Source organism: Protopterus annectens, chromosome 1.part1 (genome assembly GCF_019279795.1).
Source record: "Protopterus annectens isolate FY-2018-M chromosome 1.part1, PAN1.0, whole genome shotgun sequence".
Lineage (NCBI taxonomy): Eukaryota > Metazoa > Chordata > Ceratodontiformes > Protopteridae > Protopterus > Protopterus annectens.
In genome coordinates, this window is record NC_056726.1 from 322,261,867 (window position 1) to 322,287,254 (window position 25,388).

Sequence of the window (25,388 nt, forward strand, 5' to 3'; positions counted from 1 at the left end):
TGCCGAAACCGGTATGTTTTTGATGCCATTAGGCTGTTGGGGCAGTTTTTATTAAACTGCTCTTTTGGACACTATCTGCTTGCTGCTGGCTTGTTTTCTGATTAGCAGAGTCCCAGGATAGAGTAGGTCCTTGAAAGTCAGCAAGGCTTGCTGCACTGCCATCAATTCTTTTAAGTTTATGTGCAGATGAATCTGCTGGGTTCTCCCAAGTCCCCTGTATGCCCCCCCCCCATGCAACATCTGAGGAGTCTGTGATGAGAGTCTGGCTGGCAGGTGGTGGGCGGAAAGGCAGACCCTTGTTTTGAGGTGGTGGGCGGAAAGGCAGACCCTTGTTTTGAGAACAGGCTGTCACCCACCAGAAGAACTACATTTGGAGACAGGGAATCAGAGGAAGAATCAACTACATTTGGAGACAGGGAATCAGAGGAATCAAGTCTAAGTCCTGTGTGCGTTGACACCAAAGATTCTTGAGGTACCACTGAAGCTCTCATATGCAGCCTTGCATATGGGATCATCAAAATACATGAATCCGTGAACCCCTGTAGTGCCTGCAGTAATTGCCTTGCAGACAAGCTGGGTCACACTTGCCAAGTTCATGAAGTAAGCGGAAAGATCTTCTTGCTTCCGTTGAGGGAGGAATGCCATCTGGGTGACTGTTTTCCTGGGAGCAAGTATGAATACAATCTCCCTTGAAGGAATCAACGCTGACTTTGTTTCGTTGTGTGTGTAACCCAAAGAGGTGAGAATCCAAACCCTTTTCTAGTTGTGCTGGGGAGTTTGCTTGAATGAGACAGTCATCCAGGTAAGGATAAATTTGACTGTTTCTCTGCCTGCAAAAAGCAATGGCTGGAGACAGGCACTTCGTAAAAACTCTGGGAGCAGTAGATAAGCCAAAGGGCAATGCAGAGAATTGAAAGTGTTGCTCCCCAGCCCTGAAGCGAAGGAACTTGCCTGCAACTTTCCCTTATTGGGATGTGCAGATAAACCTCCTTGAGATCCAAAAGTTACCAACCATGAATCCATTTGCCCAGTACTGGTAGTAACTGTTGAAGGGTGAGCATCTTGAATATGGGAATCACCAGAAAAAAGTGTTCAGAATGGACAGATCCAGAATAGGGCTCCAGGTGCCTCCTTTCTTGGGTACCAGAAAAAGCCTAGAATAAAAACTTAGGCCTGCCTGATTTGCATGAACTGGCTCTATGGCCCCCATAAGTTTTTTTACCTCTGCCTTGAGAGTTTTGGGTATGTCTGGGTACCCTTGTAAAACAGGGAACGTGTGAAAGTAAAACTCATAACCTTGGTTTACTATCTTGAGCACCCATTAGTAGCCTCCAACGTATGCTGCCGATACTTAAGCATGTGAAAAAGACAATTCACGGATCCAATGGAAAGAGTTGCAGAAGTATAGACTTTTTAACCCCACCTGTCCAAGGCCCTAGATTCCTTATCAGAAGGCACAGGGTTTCTAGCAATAGTAGCCTTAACACCCTTTGGGCCTTGAGAAATCATTTCTGGATCAGCAATAGGGTTTCTAAAAAGGAATTGAGGTTCAGAAACCCTGTAATATCTATCCAGTTTTCTGGGGGCAGGAGCAACAGAAGTAGGAGTTAAAGAATTTTCCATGAAAACATCATCCACAACTTCCAAAACTGGAGGAATAGCCAGAGGCTTATGCTGTGGCAAATCTAAAAATTCCCAGATTCTTTTTTTAGACTGTGGAAAATCCTGACATTCCCATTTAAAATGGTCCTTAAGAGTATTCAAAGTATCCCCATAGGAAAAATCTTCTGGAGGGGAGGAAGAAGGGATAAAGTTCTCAGCATCAGAATCCCCAAAGCCAGAAAAAAGTTGAGAAATTCTTTTCTTCACCAGCAGACATACTGGAAATCTCAGAATCTGAAACAGACAGACAGACAAAACATCAGGAGATAATTCCCTAGCCCTCTTTGAAGGGAGGATTAGAGCCCCTAATCAGGGAAAGAAGATAATCAGCCATCTTTACCAACTGGGACTGAGGTAAAAGAGGGGAGACAGACGCCTGCTTGTGAGTAGGTTTGCGGCTGGAAGGTTTACTAGCAATCCGGAGGGACTCAGGAGGCCTAGCAACTGCAGAAGTCTGAGCTAAGGTAGTCTGTCTGTGTCGAAAAGAAGAGGCGTCAGAAGCTGGTGCCTGCAAAGTGGCTCCGGAGCCATCGGAGGTGGCAACAGGTGGAGGGTCTGAAGACGAAATGGCAGCCTGCAGCATGGGAGGTCTCCGCAGTGGCTTGCGGCTGAAATCCTGCGGACTGCAGGGGCTGCGAAAGCACCTCACTGAATACCGCTGTGCTGACTACCAACTTCACTGGTGCGTCATCAGTAGATTTAACCCTAGGCTGTCGTGGTCCTTGTCTTTGCTTTTCCTAGGAATATCCTAAGTCTGGAGACCAGAAGACGCCATACCGACAAACTTAGGCCAGACTCCGAAATACTTATACAAAATCATAGCTCTACGGCGTACGGTACGCAGGTTAAAGGAAGCACAGAGAACACACTTAGGGTCGTCGTGCTCAAGGCCCAAACAAGTTCTACAAGAGGAATGGAAATCACTGTGCGGAATCTGTTTTCCACAGGCTAGACAGTTATTAACTTTATCGGACATTCATTAAAGCAAGAAAAACAAAAAAAAAAAAAAAAAAACACAAACAAAAAAAAAACAAAACAAAACAAAACAAAAAAGATCTAACGGGCTACTTATCTGAAGGCATCTTCAACTTGGTAGTTGGAAAGCAAAAAGAAGGTAAACGGCCGACCGGCACTAGTACGAATTGCATCTGCTTAGGGCTCCATGGCCGACCGGCACTAGTACGAATTGCATCTGCTTAGGGCTCCATGGCAAGAAAGACTAAGGAAATGGCATCGGCTGGCTCCCTTTATACCCGACATACGGACATCAGCTTTACAACCGGTGGCAGCCAACATCATATACCAAGGACTCTGGTATTCGAGCCAACCGAGGGCTACCGGGAGCTGGATAACCCATATGTGAGGACTGCAACAGTGAAACACTAACATCATCTCTCTCACATACCTAAAGGCTCAGGAGGAAATTGCTCTTTAAAGCAGTCTTAAGACACTTTCCATGAAGCCAAGGAGAGATCAATTTGGCCCCTATCAATCCTGCAAATGGTGGCCAAGTGGAAACACAGGAAAAGCTTCTTGCTAGTATTTTTTATTTCGGTTTAAAAAGTCTAGCACAGCTGCGACTGGAGAAGAAAAATGGTCTAACCCCTTAGATTCAGCCCCAATGGGGGCATCTGGAAAGAAGAACCCTCAAGAAAAAGGAGAGGAATTACGACACAAATACTGGAACTAGAGAAGCAATCCTAGTATGTGTACAGAAAGAATTGTCCAGATAAGATCATTTTGGCTGACCTCAAAAACAATTCCTGCAGCAGATGGAGTAAACAAACTGGAAACCAAGCCTGCAAAAATAAGAGGTTATAAGGATAACCCTGGCCTTAAAAAGTCTTGCCCGCAGATGAATTTCAGCATCATGGGAAATGGGTGGAGGTGGGGCATGTAACAATGAGGGGGAAGAAATAAGTACCACAGTAGAGAAAAACAGAATTCTGTTAATCCCTGGTGATGACATGAGGAAAACTGACTACCTGCACTTGGCAGGGGCTGGGGATACAAACGCTTCACCACAAGCTTTCCCCACGTGCCGAAAACGCTTCTGACAAATGACGAAACCAAGGGACCATTGGGCAAAAAATCACTAGGCTTCTGTTCACTCCATCCACTAATGAACTACCCTACCCTGGGATACCGGTTTCCACTATAATGCAGTCAACAGCCATGGCCCATTCCCAAATTATCAAACCCAACAACCAGAGAAAATAAGATTACCCCCTTTAATGGTTACTGCTCCAAAATTTAGAAATGTTATCCATCTCTATGGACAGGCCCCAGAGGGAAGGAGGGACTGAAAGGTCTGGGAAACTAAAGAGAGATATCCTTAGATATTTGCACACTCTCTTGACAATTTGCCTGTTGCAGTGACTTTTCACCACAGATGAGTCTGCTTTTGGATGAGGTAGATACTGCCAAGCTGAGGAGGAGATAAAAGGACTGATTATAGAGTCCAACCAACACCACATGTCATATGCACGTTTAAGATGAGCACATCTTGTACATCATAGTGCGCTACCTGCTATCACTGGACTAAGAGGCTACAATGAATAGCACTCAACTGATAAAGGGTCAATAAAACCATCATGAGGCCCAGTAAACTAAGACCCTGCAGGAGGGTCCAGAAAAACAGCAACCTTGGAGATGAAAACAATATCCGAGACAAACATGAGACAGCCACTATGGTGCATTGGTGCATGCGAACCCTTATAATTATGGTTACAAATCAAGATAGGTGCCATGGGACTCACTCAGAAAAGGAAGCACAATAAGGAGCCAGTCTTTCAAGCCAGGGAAACACTCAAGTTCCCTTGCAGCTGTAGTGCTGCCACAATAAAAAGGCATGTGATGAATACCCTGAAAGCTAGGGCAAAACCAAATAAAATTTGGAACCAACTGGCTCCAACTCAAACACAGATACTTTAGGAATGCTTGCAGACCTTGACATGCACACAGTCATTGGGCAGTGCAGTCAGTGATGGAGTGGTTGAAGTTGTCACTTCACAGCAAGAGGTACTCCAGTTCGATTCTCAGCTGGGGTTCCTCTGTGCTGAGTCTGCATGCCCTCCCTGCATTCGTGTGGGTTTCCTCTGGGTACTCAGGTTTCCTCCCACATTCCAAAGACATGCGTCTGGAGCATTTCTCTCCGGGCCACCGCTGAAAATAGGCTCTGTCCTAGTTAAGACTTTCCCAGTCAACAAACAAATATTAAATAAACAAAATAAATAAATCATGCAAGCTTAATTTGGAAGAATTATCCAAACTGAAAACCATATGAAAGAAATATTTGTGTACAAAAGGTGTAAAGGTCACAAACTTAAAATGGGCTAAAAGACCCAGGTCTTTTCGCGAGTCAACTTTAATGTCTTGTTGTCCAGCAGGACCATCTGAAGGCATTTACGGTGTCAGAGTTACTGCATTACTAGTTCTATCACCCTTCCCTGAATGGTTAAGAAATCTTCCAATGGACACAGGGGACATCGGAGTAGAACATGGTCAAGGCAGAAGCAGTATGTTCTCAAGGCAAAAGATAACAATGTTGAGGCATGGTGTTTCTTTTAGAATACGGGCCTGGACCTGCAGGTCCACCAGCACCTAGCTTAATCATCCCTATCCCAACCCACCTCCGTTTTTACATATAGAGAGAGACTACCGTAACTTGGAGAAAAGGAAATGCTAAAGACACAGCACTGTAAAATTGCACTTAAATTTTCACATTTCACAAGCTTGCAGTTACAAAAACTCAAACATACAATGGGAACTCCTTCAGCCACATTGAAAGGCAAAATGCATAATGAAGTTGACCATGATCAAAAGAAAAGTCAAATGCTACTACTCTTCCTACGTCTGCCCTAAAATGGAAGTCATTTCATTAGCACCATCTCAGAACCCCCACCATGTATAAGTTATGCTCCCTCAATGAAAAGGAGGAGGGCACAAGCTCCAAAACATTCAACTACCCAAGATTACTTGTCAGGCAAATGACACCTAACACTATGTATGATGGGAATCTTTTTTTAAGAGCAGCCATTGTACAAAAAATAAATAAATAAATAAAATAAAAAACTGTCCCCGATTAAGAATTACAATGCCTAGGCAGATGCAAAAATCCTACCAGACTTTTATGGCAGAAGTCACTGACTCAGAGTGGTCTAGGCAACTTTAGTAGCCACCCTAACAGCATTTTAAGCTGGATGAAACACCCAAGAAACTATGTGATGGACCAAAAGACTTTCAGAAAGTCCTTTCCAGGAAGGACAAGTGTTCAGCGGACTACCCCCTTCTACCACATCAACGTCAGTAGCTCTCCAAATTCAGGAATATCTAAGACAGGATGACTGGAAAATGTGTCCTCGCTGACCTGATCGAAAAGGTCACTTACCAAACCAGCAAAAACAATGAGCGGCCTGGGGCTGTCAGAGGACCATATGAGTGGCAAGAAAATTTTGGACAAGTGACCTAGAAAAGTTCAACAGCCTAGGAAAGTCAGGAATGCCGAGAGATCCCCAGTGCATGAAGCCCTAGCAGTTACTGAGGAAGGATCCACCCCTATCAAATGACATTTTCAAATTATAAAATCAAAAAAACTTGTCAGTGTATTGTGAAGTTTTGGAGTATTCCCTAATGTAAAACAGAGTTTATTAAATGTTTAATTTCAAGTTTGGCAACAGTTAAAGAGAGAGTTACGTTGCTACTGCTCTATTTACAGAGATGCACACATGCCCAGAGACACATACAAAAGTACACATTTCTCCACATGGATACCGGGGAATTAATTGAATGACTGAAGTCAACAGGAGAAACAGTACCAATCTAAAAATAACTTTACACAACTATATACAAGGTAAGTGAGGTAGCTGCAAGAGTAATATTACCTGGCACTGATGAACATCCACCTCTAGGAAGATAGCTTGAGGGTACTTGTTACTCAAAGATGTAAAAGCCGGAGATATTCGTATACAGGGTCCACACCTTAAAGAAATACAACAGGTTGTGCCATAATTAATATGCAAAGAAAACCATTATGCATCAAGACTAGTCTTCATTATTTTGATTCCACAATCTCCATTTCACACTTGCATTCATTAAATTCAATTGCTACATAAAAAATTCTAAATTGCACAATGCATTACCAGGGCTTTTAAGAAGCAATAACTCTCAAATTGTTAAAAAAATCCACATTACAACATTTAAACAGCAACAAAAAACATGTTTGTCATGTTTTACACAGTATTATATTCCAGAATTAGACAATACCAGGAGACCTTCTAGAGGATAACACTGCCTACCCCATAAGGTAGTATGACACAAAGCAAAAAGAACAGAAAAATTCAATTATAACAGTAAATAGTACTTTTCTTTTAATATGAAACAGTTCTTTAGTCAAAGGCTTGAAAATGAGTGCAGGCGGTCAGATTCTGTCTATATTTCTAAAATGCTAAGTATACGCAGCAACGATAAAGCAATAAGAAAAAAAGTTAATTTTTTTCCATAGTTAAAAGGTTTTTAAAAATTCAAATGATACAATAGTCCTCTACTAGCTAGCATCATTTAGGCAAAACAGAAGACCAGCTCTAACAAAGTAACAAGCTATGACCCAAGCGGACTATAAAAAGAAATCTAAAACCTGCTGTGGAAATGAGCAACAGCCCAAAAATTTTACTTTCACTGCACAGTACTAGTACGCAAGACATAACAGAGGTCCTCAATACCCATTAATTAGCTGCAATATAGCAACCATAAGAAAGGTACAGTAGTCAAACACCTCGACAAAACAAAGTCTAAACATGTCAGATGCAGAGCAAAAACCATCACAACAGACGCCCATGTCTACTGTATCACTATGCAGTGCAGAGTGCTGCGATTACACTAATACATCGCAAAAAAAAAAAAAAAAACAGTTAAGCTTTTCTATAGTGAGACACCCAACCTTAATAATTGTCAAGCATTCCTGTCTCGGTTGTTATGATTGGGTATTGCACTAAAACGGTTAAACCTGCAATACCTGCCAGCAAATGACAGTGGCAGAATTAAAAAAAACATTTGTTTCAGCCTGTTCTCTGTGCTAGTATCTGTCCCTGACTTTCTGTATCACAAGAGAACGTGTTACATGGTCTGACACTTGCCAAGTGATTTACAGCTTTAAAAGCCAGAAAAATATCTGCCACTTTTTTCTGTGGCTAGTAGTACATGGAGCAGATAAAGATCCATGCACTACAAAGAATATTGATTGGATCTCCAATTATAACCCTTTTTAAGTGTTTTCGATATAGGTGCCAAAGATTAACCTCTAGAGCTTTGTTTGAAATGTGAATTTACTGGCATCCACATCTTAAACACAAGCAGGCTATGATCTGCGACCTGGTCATGTCCTGTGTGTCAAGCATGTATTTTTTCTATAAAATCGCTGGCCACTGTTTGGAATAAAACCAAACTGTATCAGGAACCTATTATCAACAAGGGAGTGCTCCAGTTCAAATTTGCTGTTATCTGAAACAGCTGCAGTGTACGCAACTTTGCTATGTTTTAACATTTGAGAATATAATGTAGTTTGCAACTGCCTCAATGTAATGGAAGTGACTTTTGCATTAAAGATTATGTCAGTCAGAAGTTAATCTATCCATTTAGTTTAAATAGTTAAAAGAAACCATACTGTGTCTTGGTGTGGCACTTCACTAATCTTGAGCTTGCGGAAAGCTAGAAGCACCTACTTGCTGGCATGAAAGTAAAGTACATTTGAAAATTCAGCTGCGAAAAGGGATTTCATTATTTAACCTATTTTCTAAATCAGGGGTCTTGTACTTCTATCACCCAGGGGACAAATAAACCATTTCCCCAATGGGATTTGGGAACAGTGACCTCTTTCCTTCCCTATATGTTCACACAAAAGCATCTACACAAGCAGTTTGCACATGGCGTATTCCCATCTGCTAACTAAAGCATGTACTGACCAGTTATCTGAGCAATAACTTTCAGCCCTGGTAGGATAAATGCAATGTAAACAGCTCTTCCTGAGAAATACCATAAAGAAACTAACAGACGTAACCCCAATCTGGTGGAACATCTCCCTATAAGATGTAAAAAAAAATAAATAAATAAATAAATAAAAAAATAAAAAAAAAGAATAAATCATAAGCAATCCACCAAGAAAAATAAATAGGCTGAAAGTCTGACACTAGTTTCCAAAAGAACACTCTACGCCAAAGGCAATACAAACAAGTAAAGAATATAATGAGGTAACTTCATGCTGACAGGGGCAGAAATGCAAAAACATCAGATTATCCACATACTTTGTGGGTGTGTGAATGAGTGCCCTTTTCTCTAGTTTACCGGGACCGATAGGAAAAGGCTGTTCAGTACCCTCAGAGCTGGGGTTAGCATTTGCACACAAAGGTGGTATGGGGATGCCGAATAAAACCAACTTAAATAATTAGTTGCAACAGAAGTGTTAGCCAAAAAGGCCAGCACTCTTTCATGCTAACAAAGCAACACAAAAAATAAAATAAACTACAATAACACATAAAAAAAGAAAAAAGAATTATGGAAATGGCTATATAGTACACATACAAGTTAAGGATCAAACTCATCAGTGCAGAACTATTTAAATTGAAAACTAACAAAACAAATTTTTAAGCACAGCCTTTGTAGTAAAAAAAAAAAAAAAAAAAAGGCTTTCTGATACTTCTCTAAATACACATGGGTTTAAAGTATAACTGGAGATAACTACAGTAATCTTTTACAAATACATTTAATCTCTCCAATAAAAAAACAAACATTCACACCAAAATCAATGGCAAAGTATAATAAATATTAAATTTCTTAAAATTTTAAACATTTGTTAAAAAAAAAAAAAAAATTTTACTCAGTGGTGACATGCCTGCATCAGCGCTTGTAATCAATCCACTGAAAATGAAACACCATGCCAAAACGTTGGTATGCATTAAATATCTATAAACATCTACATAAAGATAAAGATAGATTTAGATGAAGCCCACAAAAAGAACAGAAACAAATATAGCCTACACTAATGGGAAAAACAGAATATAGGAGTGCCTGGGTACACATAGGTGAGGCAAACAGAATGAAGGAGTGGCCATTCTAAATGTCTGGCTAGTGAACAGCTTAACCATGGTCAGTATATGACTCACCAACAGATACGTCACAAGATCACATAACAGTGGTCAGCATGCAACCAAAATAAACGCTCAAACATATTCATCCAAGTAACCCACACCTCCAGGTTAGTGGCACAGCACAATGCTTCAGAGATCATTCACATGCAACTAACAACGGGCAAAACTGCAATTCAAATTGTAGCTTGCTACAGATCACCCACCATGCCCCAGGACCCCCATTCCGCATTTCTGGAAACAAAGGTCCTACTAAGCACCCTAATATTGGGCAATTTCAATTACCCAAACATTAACTGGAAGAACTACTCAAGTACTAACTCCCTTGCCCAACTTTCCTAGAATTTATACACAAATGCCCTGGATCAATTGGTCAACACTCCCACCAGAGGTGGACCTGGTCATCACCAACATGGGTGACCAGTGTTCCACACCAGAGGTCAACCCCTCGCTGGTTAGACAGGACCATAAACAAATCACTCTGGATATCCACATTCCCCACCCCACCCCCGAACAAGGAAACCACCGAGAAAAACTTTCCAAAAGCAAGCTTCACGTTACTTAAGACCGAGGTGGAAAGTTTCAAAGCCCCCATGCTAAAGGGAAACACTGTACAAGCTGCAAAATCCTTTACTAATGCATTCTACGGGCACCTAGAAGAATGCATGGATCGTGCTATCCCAAGCAAAGACTCACTCCTCCAAGAAAAGGAAACCAGTCTGGTGGACCCCTGCCATAAACAAGCTGCACAACATGAGGAGAAAACTAGTATAGAAGACAGTAAAATCCCAAGAAGGGAAGACATCCCTGATCAGTATCAGCAAGAAACTACGATCCTTTGTAAAATCATCCAAGGCAAGCATCGAAAGAAAAATTGCCAAGGACTCAATGACGACCACAAGGCATTCTTTAGCTATGTCAAGAATCTAAGTGGCAATGCTCAGATCTGTTCGGAGTTAGTAGAGAATGGCACAAAATCAACAGAAAATCACCAACATCCTGGCAGAGATGTTCAGTGCAAACTTCACCCCCAAAAGGCCCCATAACCATACCAGAAGAATGTAGAGCCCCTGAAAATCAGACACTCAGGTTAAAACAACCCTCTCCAAAGCCAAAAGCACAGCATCAATGGGACCAGACAGTGTCCCAGGCTGCGTCCTACACGAGCTCAAAGACGAACTAACCCCTCACCTAAACACACTGTTCAAACTCGGCCTCTCCACAGGCTACGTACCCATAGAGTGGCGCACAGCAACAGTTATTCCACTACACAAAAGTGGAGCCACAACAGACCCCAGGAACCATCTCCTTATAAGCCTGACTAGCTTGGTCTGCAAGGCTATGGAGCACATCATCATGGAACTTATTAACAGAGACATGGGGAACCTCCAAACACTGAACCCTACCCAGTTTGGCTTTAAGAGCAGATCATGCCTCCTGAACCTGGTGAACTAACTTTGAGACAGTTACCAAGGCTACAGACTAGGAAAAGGTGGAACACACAGCCTACCTAGACCTCGCAAAGGCCTTCGACACCATTTCCCATTATGGTGTAACAGACAAGTTCACCAGCCTGAACATAAACCACTACGTCACAAGATGGGTTGCCCACTGGCTCAGAGAGAGAACCCACATGGTGAGAGTTGCAGGAGCTATGTCCTACTCTAAACCGGTTACAAGTGGCGTTCCCCAGGGCTCAGTCCTAGGACCCCTCCTGTTCGGCATATACTTCTCAGAGGTACAGGCAAGCACAGGAGGACTATGGCTGACCAAGTTCGCAGACTACTGCAACCTAGTGGCTATAACTGACTCTCCGGCTGACAGATATCCTCCAAAAGGGTCTAAGACGGATACCTGGTGTCAAAATCATGGCCTCAAGCTAAATGCCAAACAATGCATAGTCATCCCCTTTGGAAAAAACAAAATACCCACAAACTACCACATAGGTGATAATCCCTTAAATATGGAAGTAGTAATAAGGGATCTGGGGACCAAAGTAGACAGTAATCTCTCCTTTGATAATCACATTGCCAAAGTGGTTAGAAAATCCTTCTATGTGGCCCACCTAATCACAAAAGGGTTCACATCCAGATCAAAAGAGGTCATTGTGCCCCTCTACTCATCAGACCCATCATAGAGTACAACGCCCCATTTGGGATGTACCTTACAAGACACCTGCAACAGCTGGAAAGACCACAGAAGTACCTCACCAAGAGGATCACTGGCCTCAAACAGATGTTCTATGAAGCTCGACTGAAGTTACTCCAGCTGTACTCTGTTGCACACTGCCTACTCAGGAGGTGATCTCTGCCTGACATACAAGGCCATGTCCAACCCAGAATTGACGGACATGCTCCACCTAAAGAAAACCATATCCCCTCTAGCCACACGCTGGGGATCTAAACCGCACCACAACAATAAATAGGATGTGCTAGAGGGATAGATTCTTGTCCCAGAGACTTCCCATGCTTTGGAACAAGATTCCAATCTACATTAGGCAGAGCTCCTCACGAACACACTTCAAGACGAGTTGATGGGAAATGAAGTTTACCCAGGGGAGCACTTCAGTGGCTCTGCTGGACAGAGGCACAGGGAACTAATCTACTGAATTGAACGACATTGTATTTACCAAGGAGAAATCAGCTCTGACAAGAGTGCGTGTTCTAACATATTCACCCTATGTAAATGAAATCAAAAACATTAGTAGACACTGGAATGTTATTAGTTGACGAAGAGGTTAGGAATGTTATAGGTGAAAGACCTAGGTTTGTCAACAAAATGGGTATGAATATTAAGAGACATTTGGAGAAAGGAAAGGACACTAATGAAATCCAGAATATTATTTCACACTACAAGGAAATGTGGATGTTGCAAACTGTTTTGCTATAAATGAAAAGATAGGTTGTAGACTGAATGATATAAACAAGACATGTTACATTTGGAGCTGGGAACTGCAATAGTAAAATCATTATATATTTGGCTAAGTGTATGTCATGTACCGCCTTTTACATAGGTAAGACAGACAATTCAGGAAACGTATATATGATCATTTACACAAAATTAGAGTTAAAGATATGAACAATGCATTGTCTAGGCATATTAGTAATAGGGGAGAAATACACGAGTTTAAATTTGCTATTTTAGATAAAGTAAACATAGATCCCTGGGGTGGTGATTATAAAGTACTTTTAAGTAAGAGAGAGTATGTGGCAGATTTTAACAAATGCCACAAGAGAACCCAGGATCAATGACCATATTACTATTAAAACTTTTTTGCAGTTGTTATAAACTAATACAATGTATACAAAAAAAAATTTAACAGTTTAAAGAAAATAAGCTGCTAGATTATTTTATGTTATCTAGTAATATGTATTAATTTTTATGTTATCTAGTAACGTGTATTAATTTAACAGTTTTTATCATATTAACATTATGTACATAAGAGATAGATTGAATTACATTTTAGGATATGTTGGAACGGATACTTTGTATTTACATTTTGTAATGATACAATGAAATATTGATGCATAGGCACTTTAAATGTAAGTAATGGAATTTTTGGCGCCAAAAAGGTTTTAAAAGGAAGTGTTATTATATGTAAAATTTGTTCTGAAGAAGTCTGTATGTACAGATGAAAGCGCTTAACATTGTGGTTTTTACATTTTGGTTTTACAACTTTGTGGACAGCTGTTATTAAACTTTTTCCAGGTTCGAGTTGGGCTCACTCACTGCATTATTAGAGCATCACTCAGACAGTGGGAGCCGTCTAAATTGGAAGCCATGCACTCTCTAGCCAAGACCAGAAGAGCTGGTCAAAAGGAGAAGGTCAACACTTGTATCGCATAGCCCTCCGGAACACACACCAGCACGCGGGGCTCTTAATAAAAATCTACCCAAACAGCAGACACCTCCAAGGCAAAAATGCACTCAACCACCACAACACAACACTAATCTCGAGACACAACTCTCCTAAACAGTGTGCCATTCAACCAAAGATTCCAAGGCAAAACAGCATGCCCAGCACACTAGTCATAGGTGACTCGATAGTAAGGCACACGGATGTCTCCCTCACTAGGTTAAATAAGGAGAAAGTAACAGTCAGCTGCCTGTCAGGGGCTAGGATCCACCATATAAACGCACGCACTCGGGTCCCTCAACAACAGGTACAAATAAGACTGAATTCAATACACATCCAAAGGACCACAGAACTTCATAAAAAACAAATTCCACGAAAGGTACACCACTCAAAGGACAAAATAAATTCTTTTAATTAACACACTTCTGGTACCTCGGCCTTTCGCCTTCTACCAGAAGTATGTTAAAGAACTTATTCTGTCCTTTGAGTGGTGTTCCTTTTCGTGGAACTTTTTTTTATAACAAATATGACTCTGTCATTGTACATATGGGTGCCAATGACCCAAGACGTACCTCCCTGGACTACATGAAGAGAGATGTGGAGGAACTCTCAGATTATGTAGCCCAAGCAGGTATGACCCTAGACATGAGCAGCATCCTACAATCACCCAGAATGATACCACAGTACAAGCCAAAAATGAAAGATTTTGACAATTGGCTAAGTTTCTGGTGTCATTCTAAACGGATCCAGTATCTGTCTGCCTGGGATGACATGACTGACAGACCTCGATGCTTTGCCAGAGATGGCCTGCATCTGTCACACCTGGGCTTCCAGATACTGGCCAAAGCTCTCGCCACCCCTTTTAGGCAGTGTTCCAAAGACCAAATTACCACTGTACCAGCTACAAACAAATGCAACCCGAGGGTCATGCTACTCAACACTAGAAGTCTAAATCTCAAAACACACTCGCTTGAAGCACTCCTTAAAATGGAGAACATCGACATTTGTGCTGTAACAGAGACCGGGTTCAAGGCAGCAGAAAGCACCCCTGCACTACCTCATTCCACATCTTTCGGCCCCAGAACTTGGACCGAAGCTCCAAAGGTGGTGGTGTTTCCATATTCATAAAGGTTGTGCACACCTCCAGACCGTTAGCCCAACATAATGCATCAGAGATGTCCAATGTCAGCTGCACCTGAAATAAGACAGCGATTCAGGTCATAGTTTTATAGGTCCCCAACCATGTCCCAAAACACTCGCTCCACATTCCTAAGCACCCTGAAGAATATTAGGGTCCAACCTAACACCTCATACTGGGCGACTTCAACTACCCCTCCATTAACTGGGAAAACTACTCATGTAACAATACACTTGCACAATGTTTCCTAGAATTCATTAATTCCAATGCCCTGGACCAGCTTGTTCTTACCCCCACTAGAGAGTAAGAAACATCATTGACCTGGTCATTACTAACATGGGCAGCAGTTGCTCTACACCAATATAACAACTTATCCCAGGTTAGATCAGACCACAATCTAATCACCTTGGAAATCCACATCCCTCCCACCCCCGCAAAGGTAACCACCATGAAAAACTTCTCCAAAGCTAACTTTGGGCGCCCAAGAACAGAAATGGCTAACTTCACGAAACCCATGCAAATGGAGAATATTTGCATGACCGCCGAATCATACACCAATGCACTGTACAAACATGTACACAAATGCATGGATCTTGCCATACCTAATATAGAACCAAGATGCTCTCCTACATAAAAAGGAAGCCAATCTGGTGGTCCCCTGCCATAAACAAACTCAACAACAGGAGGAGGAAATAGATGCGGAATAAGGTGAAGTCCCAAGACTGGAAAAACTCCCTATCGGCTTCAAAAAAAGTTGAGAGCCCTCATCAAATCCCCTAAAGCTAGCTATGAAAACAGAATTGCAGCAAGATAGTAAAGACAACCACAAGGCCTTCGCTCTGAGCTACTGCACAATGGTACCTCCTATAACAAGCCAACAGATATTGCCAATATACTGGCCAACTGATTCAGTGCCAACCCCCCCCCCCCCCCCAAGGACCAAATCACAATACCAGTAGATTGCCAGGCACCAAGTATTACTGCTACACAGGTTAAAACAGCACTGACCAAGGCCAAGAATCCAGCTTCTATGGGACCTGACAATATCCCTGGCTGTGCTCTACATCAACTACAGAATGAACTGGCACCTCACCTGTGTGCCCTGTTCAATCACAGCCTCACCTCAGGCTTTGTCCCTACCGAATGGCGCACAGCTATAGTTATCCCTCTCCACAAAGGAGGAGAGGGACTACAGACCCTGGGAACTATCACCCCATTAGCCTGACAAGTCTGATAATGCAAAGCTATGGAATGCATCATCACTGACCTAATAAACAAGGATATAGGGAATCTCCAAACTCAATCCCACACAGTTTGGTTTTGTGAAGGGTAGATCATGCCTGCTCAACCTGGTCGACTTCTTTGAGTCAGTCACCAGAGTTGTGGATAAAGGCAAGGTGGTTCATACAACCTACCTTTATCTGGCCAAAGTCTTTGATACCATTCCCCACTCAGAAATCATAGAAAAACTCGAGGCATCAACCCCTACATCACTAGGTGGGTTGCAGATAGCTACCTTTACAATGTGTGTTCTGACTCCAAGTCAGACTGCCAACCACTCGCGAGTGGAGTCATATAGGGATCGGTCCTGGGTCCTCTCTCATTTGGTATGTACTTCTCAGAAGTCCAGTCCAACATGAAGGGACTCTGACAAAGTTCGCAGACGATTGCAAGTTGGGAGCCATTATTAACTCAAGTGATGTTGACATCCTACAGAAAGGCGTCACCGAGACCAACGACTGGTGTCAGAACCATGGCCTTAAGCTCAATGCCAAAAAATGTGTAGTCATCCCCTTTGGGAAAAACCCAGTTCCCATGAACTACCACATCGATGGTAGTCCACTGAACACAGAAGGAATTACAAGATCTGGGAACACTTTTGAGCACCACACTGCCACTATGGTCGGAAAGTCCTGTGTGGCACATCTCATTACTAAGGGTTTTGCATACAGGAAGAAAGAGATCATGGTCTCCCTCTACTCTTCCCTCATTAGGCCAATCAAAGTACAATGCCCAATTTGGCATGCACCTCACTAGACACCTGCAAAAACTCAAGAGACCGCAAAAGTACCTCACAAAGAGGATCCTAGGCCTTAAACATGTGTCCTATATGGACAGACCTCTCTCTCTCTCATATCACCTACAAAGGCCATCTCTGCTTGACTTATAAAGCCAGATCTGACCCAGCTCCGTTAGAAATGCTACTTCTAAAGAAATTCCAATCCCTCCGTAGAACACACTCCAGAGACCTCAACCTCATTACCACAATAAACAGAACGTGCTGGAGGGATAGGTTCATAATCCAGAGACTGCTCATGCTCTGGAATAGACTTCCCACACATGTCAAAACAGCACCTCACAGGCCCTCTTCAAGAGGCATCTTGATGAGTGGATGGGAAACAAAGTTCACCCTGGAGATCAATCCAGTGGCTTTACTTGATAGAGGCACTGGGAACTAATGTCGGATGGCACAGTGCCAGGGCACTTCTACAGGGTAGGCTTGTAAAGGCTCCAGGGCTATTAACCTAGTACACACCCATGAGCCTATGAACTGCAGCTGCTGTTCCATATCTATACACTACATTCTCAAAGGAATCTACCCATAATTTTCTAATTTTTTCCTCACTCTCTTTAAATTGTTGAAAATTCCTTAGCTGTAAACAAGTTTGCTTTGAAATTTAATTTTTTTCCCTAAACTTTGTTTTTAATCTCAATACTGTCACCCTCACTACTCGAAGTTTCAGACTTAATTCTTTACTAATATAACATATTTGCAGTACTACATGACTTTTCTGTTCCAACATTCACAGTATTCAACAGGTTGTCTCTGCCATTACTATCCAGGCCATGACTGACTGACTTCTGGACACAAACTGAATAAAACATTATGAGCAATTACTGAAAATGTACTAGATAAACACAGTTTTCACACACCTGTTCAACAGCCTACCCTCTTCAGTGACAGAGAAACAGCAATGGGGAATCCTGGCTGCACTAGGTACTTCAGATGTTAAAAAAGCATGACTAATGGCCCAGCATCTACTTTCAAGTCACAAAATAAAGAAAGAAAATGCAAACACAAGTTCAGCTCGCCTTTTAAACTGGTGAACAAAGTGGGCGAGGGTGTCCAGAATTTTATTTCCATAAATCCTGGCAATTCTTACAGTGAGGAATTCTTCCCAGAATCTGGGATTTCTTCAGACGGTCTTCCAAGACCACCATTAACAATCAATGTTAAAAGTTTCATAAAACAATTCATTCTGAGGGGAAGAGACCGATGACCATGAACTGGGAAGGGGAAAAAATAAAACCAAATCGTTCTTCCTTGGATGAAATCACAAGAGACACTCCCATTCCTCTCCAATTTACATGGAATCTTCACATGTACAAATATAAACAAAGGTGAGGTGATCCAGTCACTTGTCAGTCTGTGTAATGTTACCTTGCTGTGTGCGATTTTTCACTGAAGAGATGACATACAATACACTGTTTTATTGTGTTGCTGCACTGTTATGCCAAACACTGCCAAGGCGTACAATAGTCCTAGGTCAACATCCTAAAATGTTCCTTCTATGGAACAATGAACCCACCCTTGCAGAAGCTGCTCCTACTAAACACTTTACATCTGGCAAAATGAAGTCAACATTTGACTACCATATTCAGGACACCTTCAGCAAATGCCTTGTCAAGTTCTTATTACTCTTTCTTGACAAGCGAATGATGCACAAAAGCAGATAAAGTTGGTAATGACCACTGGTCACCTGTCTGTCCATTCAATACAGACATGTTTAATAAGCTCAGGTGCTTTTGATTGGGAGGGGGGGGGTTACCAATTTCTCAGGCACATTTTATTTCCAGTCATACACATTTTCATCCTTCCTTTCCATTAATGACACTTCAATGCTGGTGATTTCTGTCTTATTTCAAACTGTGTTCTACCTGTATCTTACATATTTTTTCCTTGTACTTAATTTATTCATCCATCCATAACCTCTTTTTTTTTCCATTTTTACACTGTCACACCAACAGTTACAGTCATCTAGAGCCAGTGTTCACACCACTGCATGCCTACGCTTTCTGCAATAAAAATTTCCATCCCCACACAATACACCTACATACACCTAGCAAGAAATGCTTTATGCCTACCAGCCTGACTCAGGAAAGCAACCCCAACTATTGCGCCTTTTATTATGTGAATCAATACTTCTTTGCATTTCCTGCAGACAAAATGCTGAAGAGTAGTACACAAAGACCTCAGTGACACAGATAATAGGGAAAGGAACAAGGATGCAGTAAGAAGAACACAAACAGTTCTAGAGCACTGCTAAGGTTAGGCCACCTTAAAGAAGTGCTCTCTAATTTCTTTCACAATCAGAGGTATACATAAAATGTGGTTTTGAGTGGGGATAACAGTTTGGAGGGCGTTGCAAACAAACATCAAAACAAAGTATGGCTATTTTTTTTGGGTGGGGGGGGGGGTCCACTGGGGTAGGCAGTCTACATGAAAACGAGTCACATTACCACTATTATTCAATAAGGCTCATCACAGGGGCTCCAATGTACATGCCAGAGGGCAGGAAGTTCAAATATGTTTACCTGGCAATTGATAAAGAATTACAGCCAAAGTTATCAGATGTAGAGAGAACATGTGTCTATTTATGGGGGATTGCGGGGTTAACAGACTGTGAATTAAAGCAGCGGTATTTACACAAATGCTGTTACAGCAGTCACACTGCAGATCCCCTAAATGAACCACATCAGTAAGTGCCTGACAGCAGCAAGTTGAAACATATTACTGTAGCCACCAGTCTGACCCGATCGCAGTTAAAACTTTAGATGTATTTTCATTCGACTGCTTAGACATCTGTTCTTATTACTAGATTAATGTGGCACAGTAGTTTGACTTTGTGGGTAGGTATACACAGACTTCTCATGTAACACTAACTCACCCAACAGTGACGCCAGAAATTGCAAGTGTGTAGAATTTCAACAATCAAAGCTTACAAGAACTTCGGAAAAGGTTTTTGATGGGGGGAGGAGGAGGGGGCACACTGCTCCCTGGCTGGGGCAGAAGGGACGTGTCCCTACAAGTCTTGCAATAGAACTGCAGAAACCATGCGGTCAACCTGAGGCCTGTTAAGTCTTGGCGAGTCTTGTCTGTCTGATGAGAAAGGAGGTCCAGAGTCTTATCCAGAATCCATGATGATTTAGAAGATGAGGGCAGAGGAAGGGAAACCAAAACAGATGAAGACAGTAAGGGGCAATGTGGATAACTGTGCTCTTCAATCGAGATGCCTTCTTTAAAAACTTGGGAATAAGGAGTAACGGGATAGGCTTAAAGGAGACAGGGGGAAGCAAATGTGAAGTAGAGCATTTTAGTGACTCCCCTGGTGGGGGTAAATCAGGGCAAAGAATCTGCTGTAGTTGTTGAGGGAAGAGACAAAAAAGTTCACTGCATGGTTGGCCTCACTGATGGAATATTCTTTCCACAACACTCAGGAGGCATCAAAATGGACCTGCTTAAGTTGTCTGCAATCATAATGGATTTCCTCAGGATGTGAATGGCTATCAGAAGTCAACTGGAAGAGCCTGCCCAATGCCATACTCTCATAGCTTCTCAACAAAGAGGGTAAGAGGGTAAGACCTGGCTCCCTCTTGTTTGCTGAAATCCAGACAACTGACGTGTCTGTCTGGATTGCAACAGTCTTAATTGGGAGAGAGAGAGAGTGTGTCTTGAAAGGCTTGCTAAGCTAAAAAGAGGACAGTTCTCATCTCCAGGACATTGATATGCATCTTGGCCTCTTGGTGAGACCATGTGCTTTGGACAGTCCTTCCCCAAGACATGCCCCACAACACACACGTACCTGAGCTGGGAGACATCCATGGTCACTGTGGCCTTGGATTGAGGGAGAGCAAAAAGACAGCCTTCATGGAGTTGACTGGAGTGGATCCACCATAGAAGTTAATTCTTGCACACTTGAGTGATCTTGACTGGAATGATGAAGGTTGTTGGGAGAGAAGACCACTGACTGAAAGTAACCACTGAAGGATTCTCGTATGGAATCTGGCAAGTGGTAAAAGGGCAACAAGGCTGGAAGTATCAATCATGTCAGAAGGGAAGAGCTTTGAATTTTCTTGACCTGGAATTGAATGCTGTCTATTCAAGGTTGAGGAAGAGATGTCATTTGGGTGACTATTCAGATGAACAGAGATAAATTCCAAACTGAGTGGAAATGAGGGGAGATTTGTTGTAATTCAGCTTGCTCCCATCTGGGAATATTGGTGAAGTACGTAGTACTTGCTTGAATAAGTTAAAGCCTGGTTGGAGCAGTTAGGAAACACTCAATCCCAGCAGTCTACGACTGCCATGCATTTGGTGAACACCCTGGGGACTGTGGTGAGACCAAAAGGGCAGTACTCTGAAGTGATAATGTCTGGCTCCCAGCCAGAAGTGTAGGCATCTTCTGAAGCGCATGCTCATTATGATAGGACAGTATGCATCCTGAAGATCTACTGGAGTACATCCAGTTGTTCTTGTGCAGAAATGGCAGAATGGACTGAACCGTGACCATCTGGAACTTGGGTCCCCATCTTTTTTTTTTTGCACAAAAAAAAAAAAAAAAAAAAAAACCCTGAATAAGTTCTGGATCCTCTCTGGTCTGGGGACCTCTTGGATGACTTTTGTTCTAGTAGCTTATTTCATCTCTTCACTCTGACTGGGTGAAACATTCGGGGAACCATCTTTGGAACTGCTGGAGGGGGTTGTAAAAATGGTATATAGTATAACCACTGGATGTTATCCTTCACACCAATAACTTTTTTTGCAATATCTAACCAGGATCACTGGTGCAGGGATGGACAACCCCCAAATGCCTTCAGAAATGGTCATTCAGGCATCCATTCAGGACCACCGATAGGGTTTGTCTGAGAAAAAAATCTCAGAAATCCCTGGTTATGCAGATCACCTCTGCCATGAGGGCAGCATCTTCCATTGAAGTTCCCACTCCACCCTTGAGGGAGCCATCTCCAAATGGATCCTGAAAGGGACCCTAGGATTTTTAAAATATCTTTCTACCACCTCACTGGTTCCTAGAAAATGACCTTGAGGAGTAGAAATACATATGCCTACAGCAGACAGGGTTTTCCCTTCTTGTTCACAAGGAGAGTCTCTCTTACCTTGTGGACAAATCACTGATGTTCAGTCAAAAAGTGCACTGAAAGATTTAAATTGTTGCAGAAAATCACGCAAGCACACTAAGGCAGGTCTCCTAATGAAATGCCTGAACTCACCGCCCATGAGTACCTTCCTTGATTAACTTCAATCGATATGTAATTCATCCATGAAGGGTAGCCAGCTGTGAGTAAATGAAATTCCCTTCCTCGGAGGACATGGATACCAAAAGATTTGGTAAGCTCTTTGTTCAAATCTCTTTGAAGTCTGGTAAAATGTGCCAAATAATTCAGTGCCGTTAAAGCAAAGGTCATTGATGCATAGACCATTCCCAAACCTGTCCAGTGCCCTAGACTCCTCGTCACGGGAGTGGACAGAGGAACTCTGCTCCTCTAGTTCCTTTCTTGTGACTGCCACAACCATGGCATCAACTGGCATTCCTCTACTCGTGTGTAGATGGTCTTTTGGAAGTTGAAAGATTTTGTCTGGCTTCCTGGGAATAGGCTCAATGGTGTCTGGTTCCTTCCACACCTGCCAAGAGACCAGATCCATAAGCACATTGGTGGGTGGAGTCACTCAGAATACAGATGGACCAGAACCAAAGTCTTCAGTTACACTGATTCCTCTTGGAAAGGCTCATCATGAGATCAACCACTTCTTTGTTTAAGGAATTCCCGGAGGTCTCCAATGGAGATATCAGGTGGTGATCTGGGGGACCCTTCCCCCTCACTGAAATCAGTGTCTTCAGTGGAAGACTCACTGAAATCAGTGTCTTCAGTGGAAGACTGTTGTGTGGAGTCTACATACCTCCTCTTGCACATTTTCTGACAGACCTACTCTGTGGGATACTCAGGGGAGGTATCAGAAGAGGTAATAACCTGACAGGTGAACTGGAGACCATCTCAAACTGGCTGCCCTGGTGGAAGAGATTATCAAGGCTCAAGACACAAAACTGAATGGGATAAAGAAGTTTGAGCCAAAGAGGACAGAGTTTGTGTTCTTGAGGCACAGAGACGACTCTCTCAATTACCTCGAAAGCAGAGTGCCTAGGGGAAGCGGAAACCAACGGATCTGACAATGGACCCCCTCAGATCATCCGCTCCCAAGGTCCCGAAAGCACACCACCTGAGGAAGAAGTCGGAACAAAGCCAAAGCAGAGGCTACGAGGGGAAGAGATGGCTCCGTCAATTTCAGAGTCAACTCCAAAATCCCAGAGCCAGTGGCGATGCTTAGGCTCAGAGAGTCCTTTGGCTCCGAGGTACTCTGTGCTGGTCAACTCAGAGCAACCATCAAAATCAAAGAAACTATGATCTTAGGATCCAAGGAAGATCCCCCCCATCAATTTTGGATCCAACAGCTCTGAAACCACAGGATGGCAGAAGAAATCAAGGATTGTGTGGTTCTATGAAGGTTCTCAGGAACCAAATGGGTTGGAGCCGAAAGGACTCCCTCAGGACTCAGATTCAACTGGAACTTCCTCATCATCCAATAGGCTTTTGGAGGAACGAAGAGACAAAGCTGTTTTAAGAGGACCTAGGATGTCTTCTGTGCGACTGTTCAAGAAAAGTAAATGGTAACCTGGAAGGGATCATATCCCAAAGCTAAGGGGGATGATGGGTCCACAGAGATCTTTCAATTCTTGGTTTTGGATCCAAAGTGGTCAGCTCCAACTTTTTCAAAAGATTAGCTGGTGGCTCTGATGAAAGAGCCGAAGTCCATGTTTAGGTGGAAGGATGATTCGGAGACCTTTTATTTGAATCTTTTGTAGCAGAGTCACCTTTTTTGTCCTGTTTTACAGGCTTGAGCCTCAGCAACTGGAATAGAGCGTTTGTAAGTAGGATAAGTATATTCTTCCCGTCAATCAGCTCTCTGGAATTAAATCCAGCACAAATTTCTTAATCTATATCTAGGTGTTTTGGGCCTAAACAGTACACGCATTCTGTGTGGTCATCAGATTTCAGAATCTTGTGCCCAAAAGATGGACCTTTTGAAACTGGAAGGTTTATACGACCCTTGAGAATAAAGATTTACAACAAACAACTAAAGTTAAGTAGTTATCTGAAGAAAAGACAGGTTTTACTTTTATAACAGAGAGATACAAAAAGAGGAAATGAAAAGCAAGAAAAGACTACCAACAATGGTATGAAAGAGTACTATAAAAAGTACGAAAAGGAAAACTAAATGGTATTAACAGGTAATAGAGGAGTATGAGAAAAGGGAAGCAATGACGATGGTGATGATAATATTATTAAAAATAACATTATAAAGGAGACAAAGAACTAAATATGAGACTCGAGGAAAAAAGTAAAAGGAATTAAGCTCACGTAAAATAATTAAAATCAACTAAACTGCCAACACTCAAGAGGTAGTAATCCACACCTGTTCGCAATAGCGGTAAACGAGATCTGAAGTATATTAGGTTAGTTGGGCATTACGGGTAGTGGGAGGTGCTCAAGACCTCAGGAATCCTACAGTCTGGAAGAAGCAGCAGAGTCAGATCAGTACCAAACAGTTGAGGAATGAATGAAAACAGACAACATAAGATAATATGCATACTGTGTGTAAATGAAAAAATAAATGTTATGATTTCTATTAAAATGTAGGTGTGCCTTTGTATTAATATATTTTTTAAACGCCTTTATTAAAGTAAAAGGTGTCTACGCAACATTTTAGTAGCAGATCATTACCACTTCTGAACACTGAAGCAACAAATGATATTTGAAGGAGCTTCACATCCTGATGCAATACGGGAAAGAATTTTAAAGGAGCTCAAGGCTGGAGCACTACATTTTGCCAGCTCAGATCTGACAAGTGGCTTTAAGACTAACAAGTCGGACCACACTAATGGGCTGAATAGGATCCAGTGTGTTATCCTAAGAATTAGATATGAATTGATATTTTATGCTTTTAGTTTGCCAATTCTCATGTAAACGATACCAAAAGTTTTAAAAAAGTATTCATTATCAACTCCTAACCAAGTAATATTGCTACCACTTCAAATAAGCTCACGAGAGTCAAACAAAGATCTCCATTATTAAAATATTACTCCATACTGTTACCAGTCCATTTGCCTTGTGGCACAGGAACAGAGTGGATTTTCAGACTACCTCATCCATCCAGTTAAACTCAGATGTCCCAACAGAACTAATCTCTCCGTCATTCTGGATCAACACTACTATGGATGCTCACTATAACTTTAGACATAATAAATGGTCAGGCTGATGGGTCTAGGTCTGATAGTGCCCACCTTTCGTGAACTAGTACCACTACTGTCTGTCACTACAGAACACAGACATGCCCGCAGGTTAACATTTTCTTTAACAAGACGGACAGGTTTTCTTGCTTCTGTGTAGGAAACCAGGTTTGTGATTTGGTCTTATGGAACTCAAAAAAGTTTTTAAATTTTACTTGTAACAGTCTAAT

General features: G+C 42.1%; 1 protein-coding gene across 1 annotated transcript in view; it reads right to left on the reverse strand.

Annotated features, from left to right (window-relative positions):
- The window catches only part of TXNL1 (thioredoxin like 1), a gene marked incomplete at its 3' end in the record, with an annotated part of 151,903 nt that overhangs the window by 111,762 nt on the left and 14,753 nt on the right, over positions 1-25,388 (reverse strand). Inside the window, 1 exon segment of the mRNA XM_044074919.1 lies at positions 6,546-6,642. Within this exon segment, the coding sequence (XP_043930854.1) occupies positions 6,546-6,642 (97 nt within the window).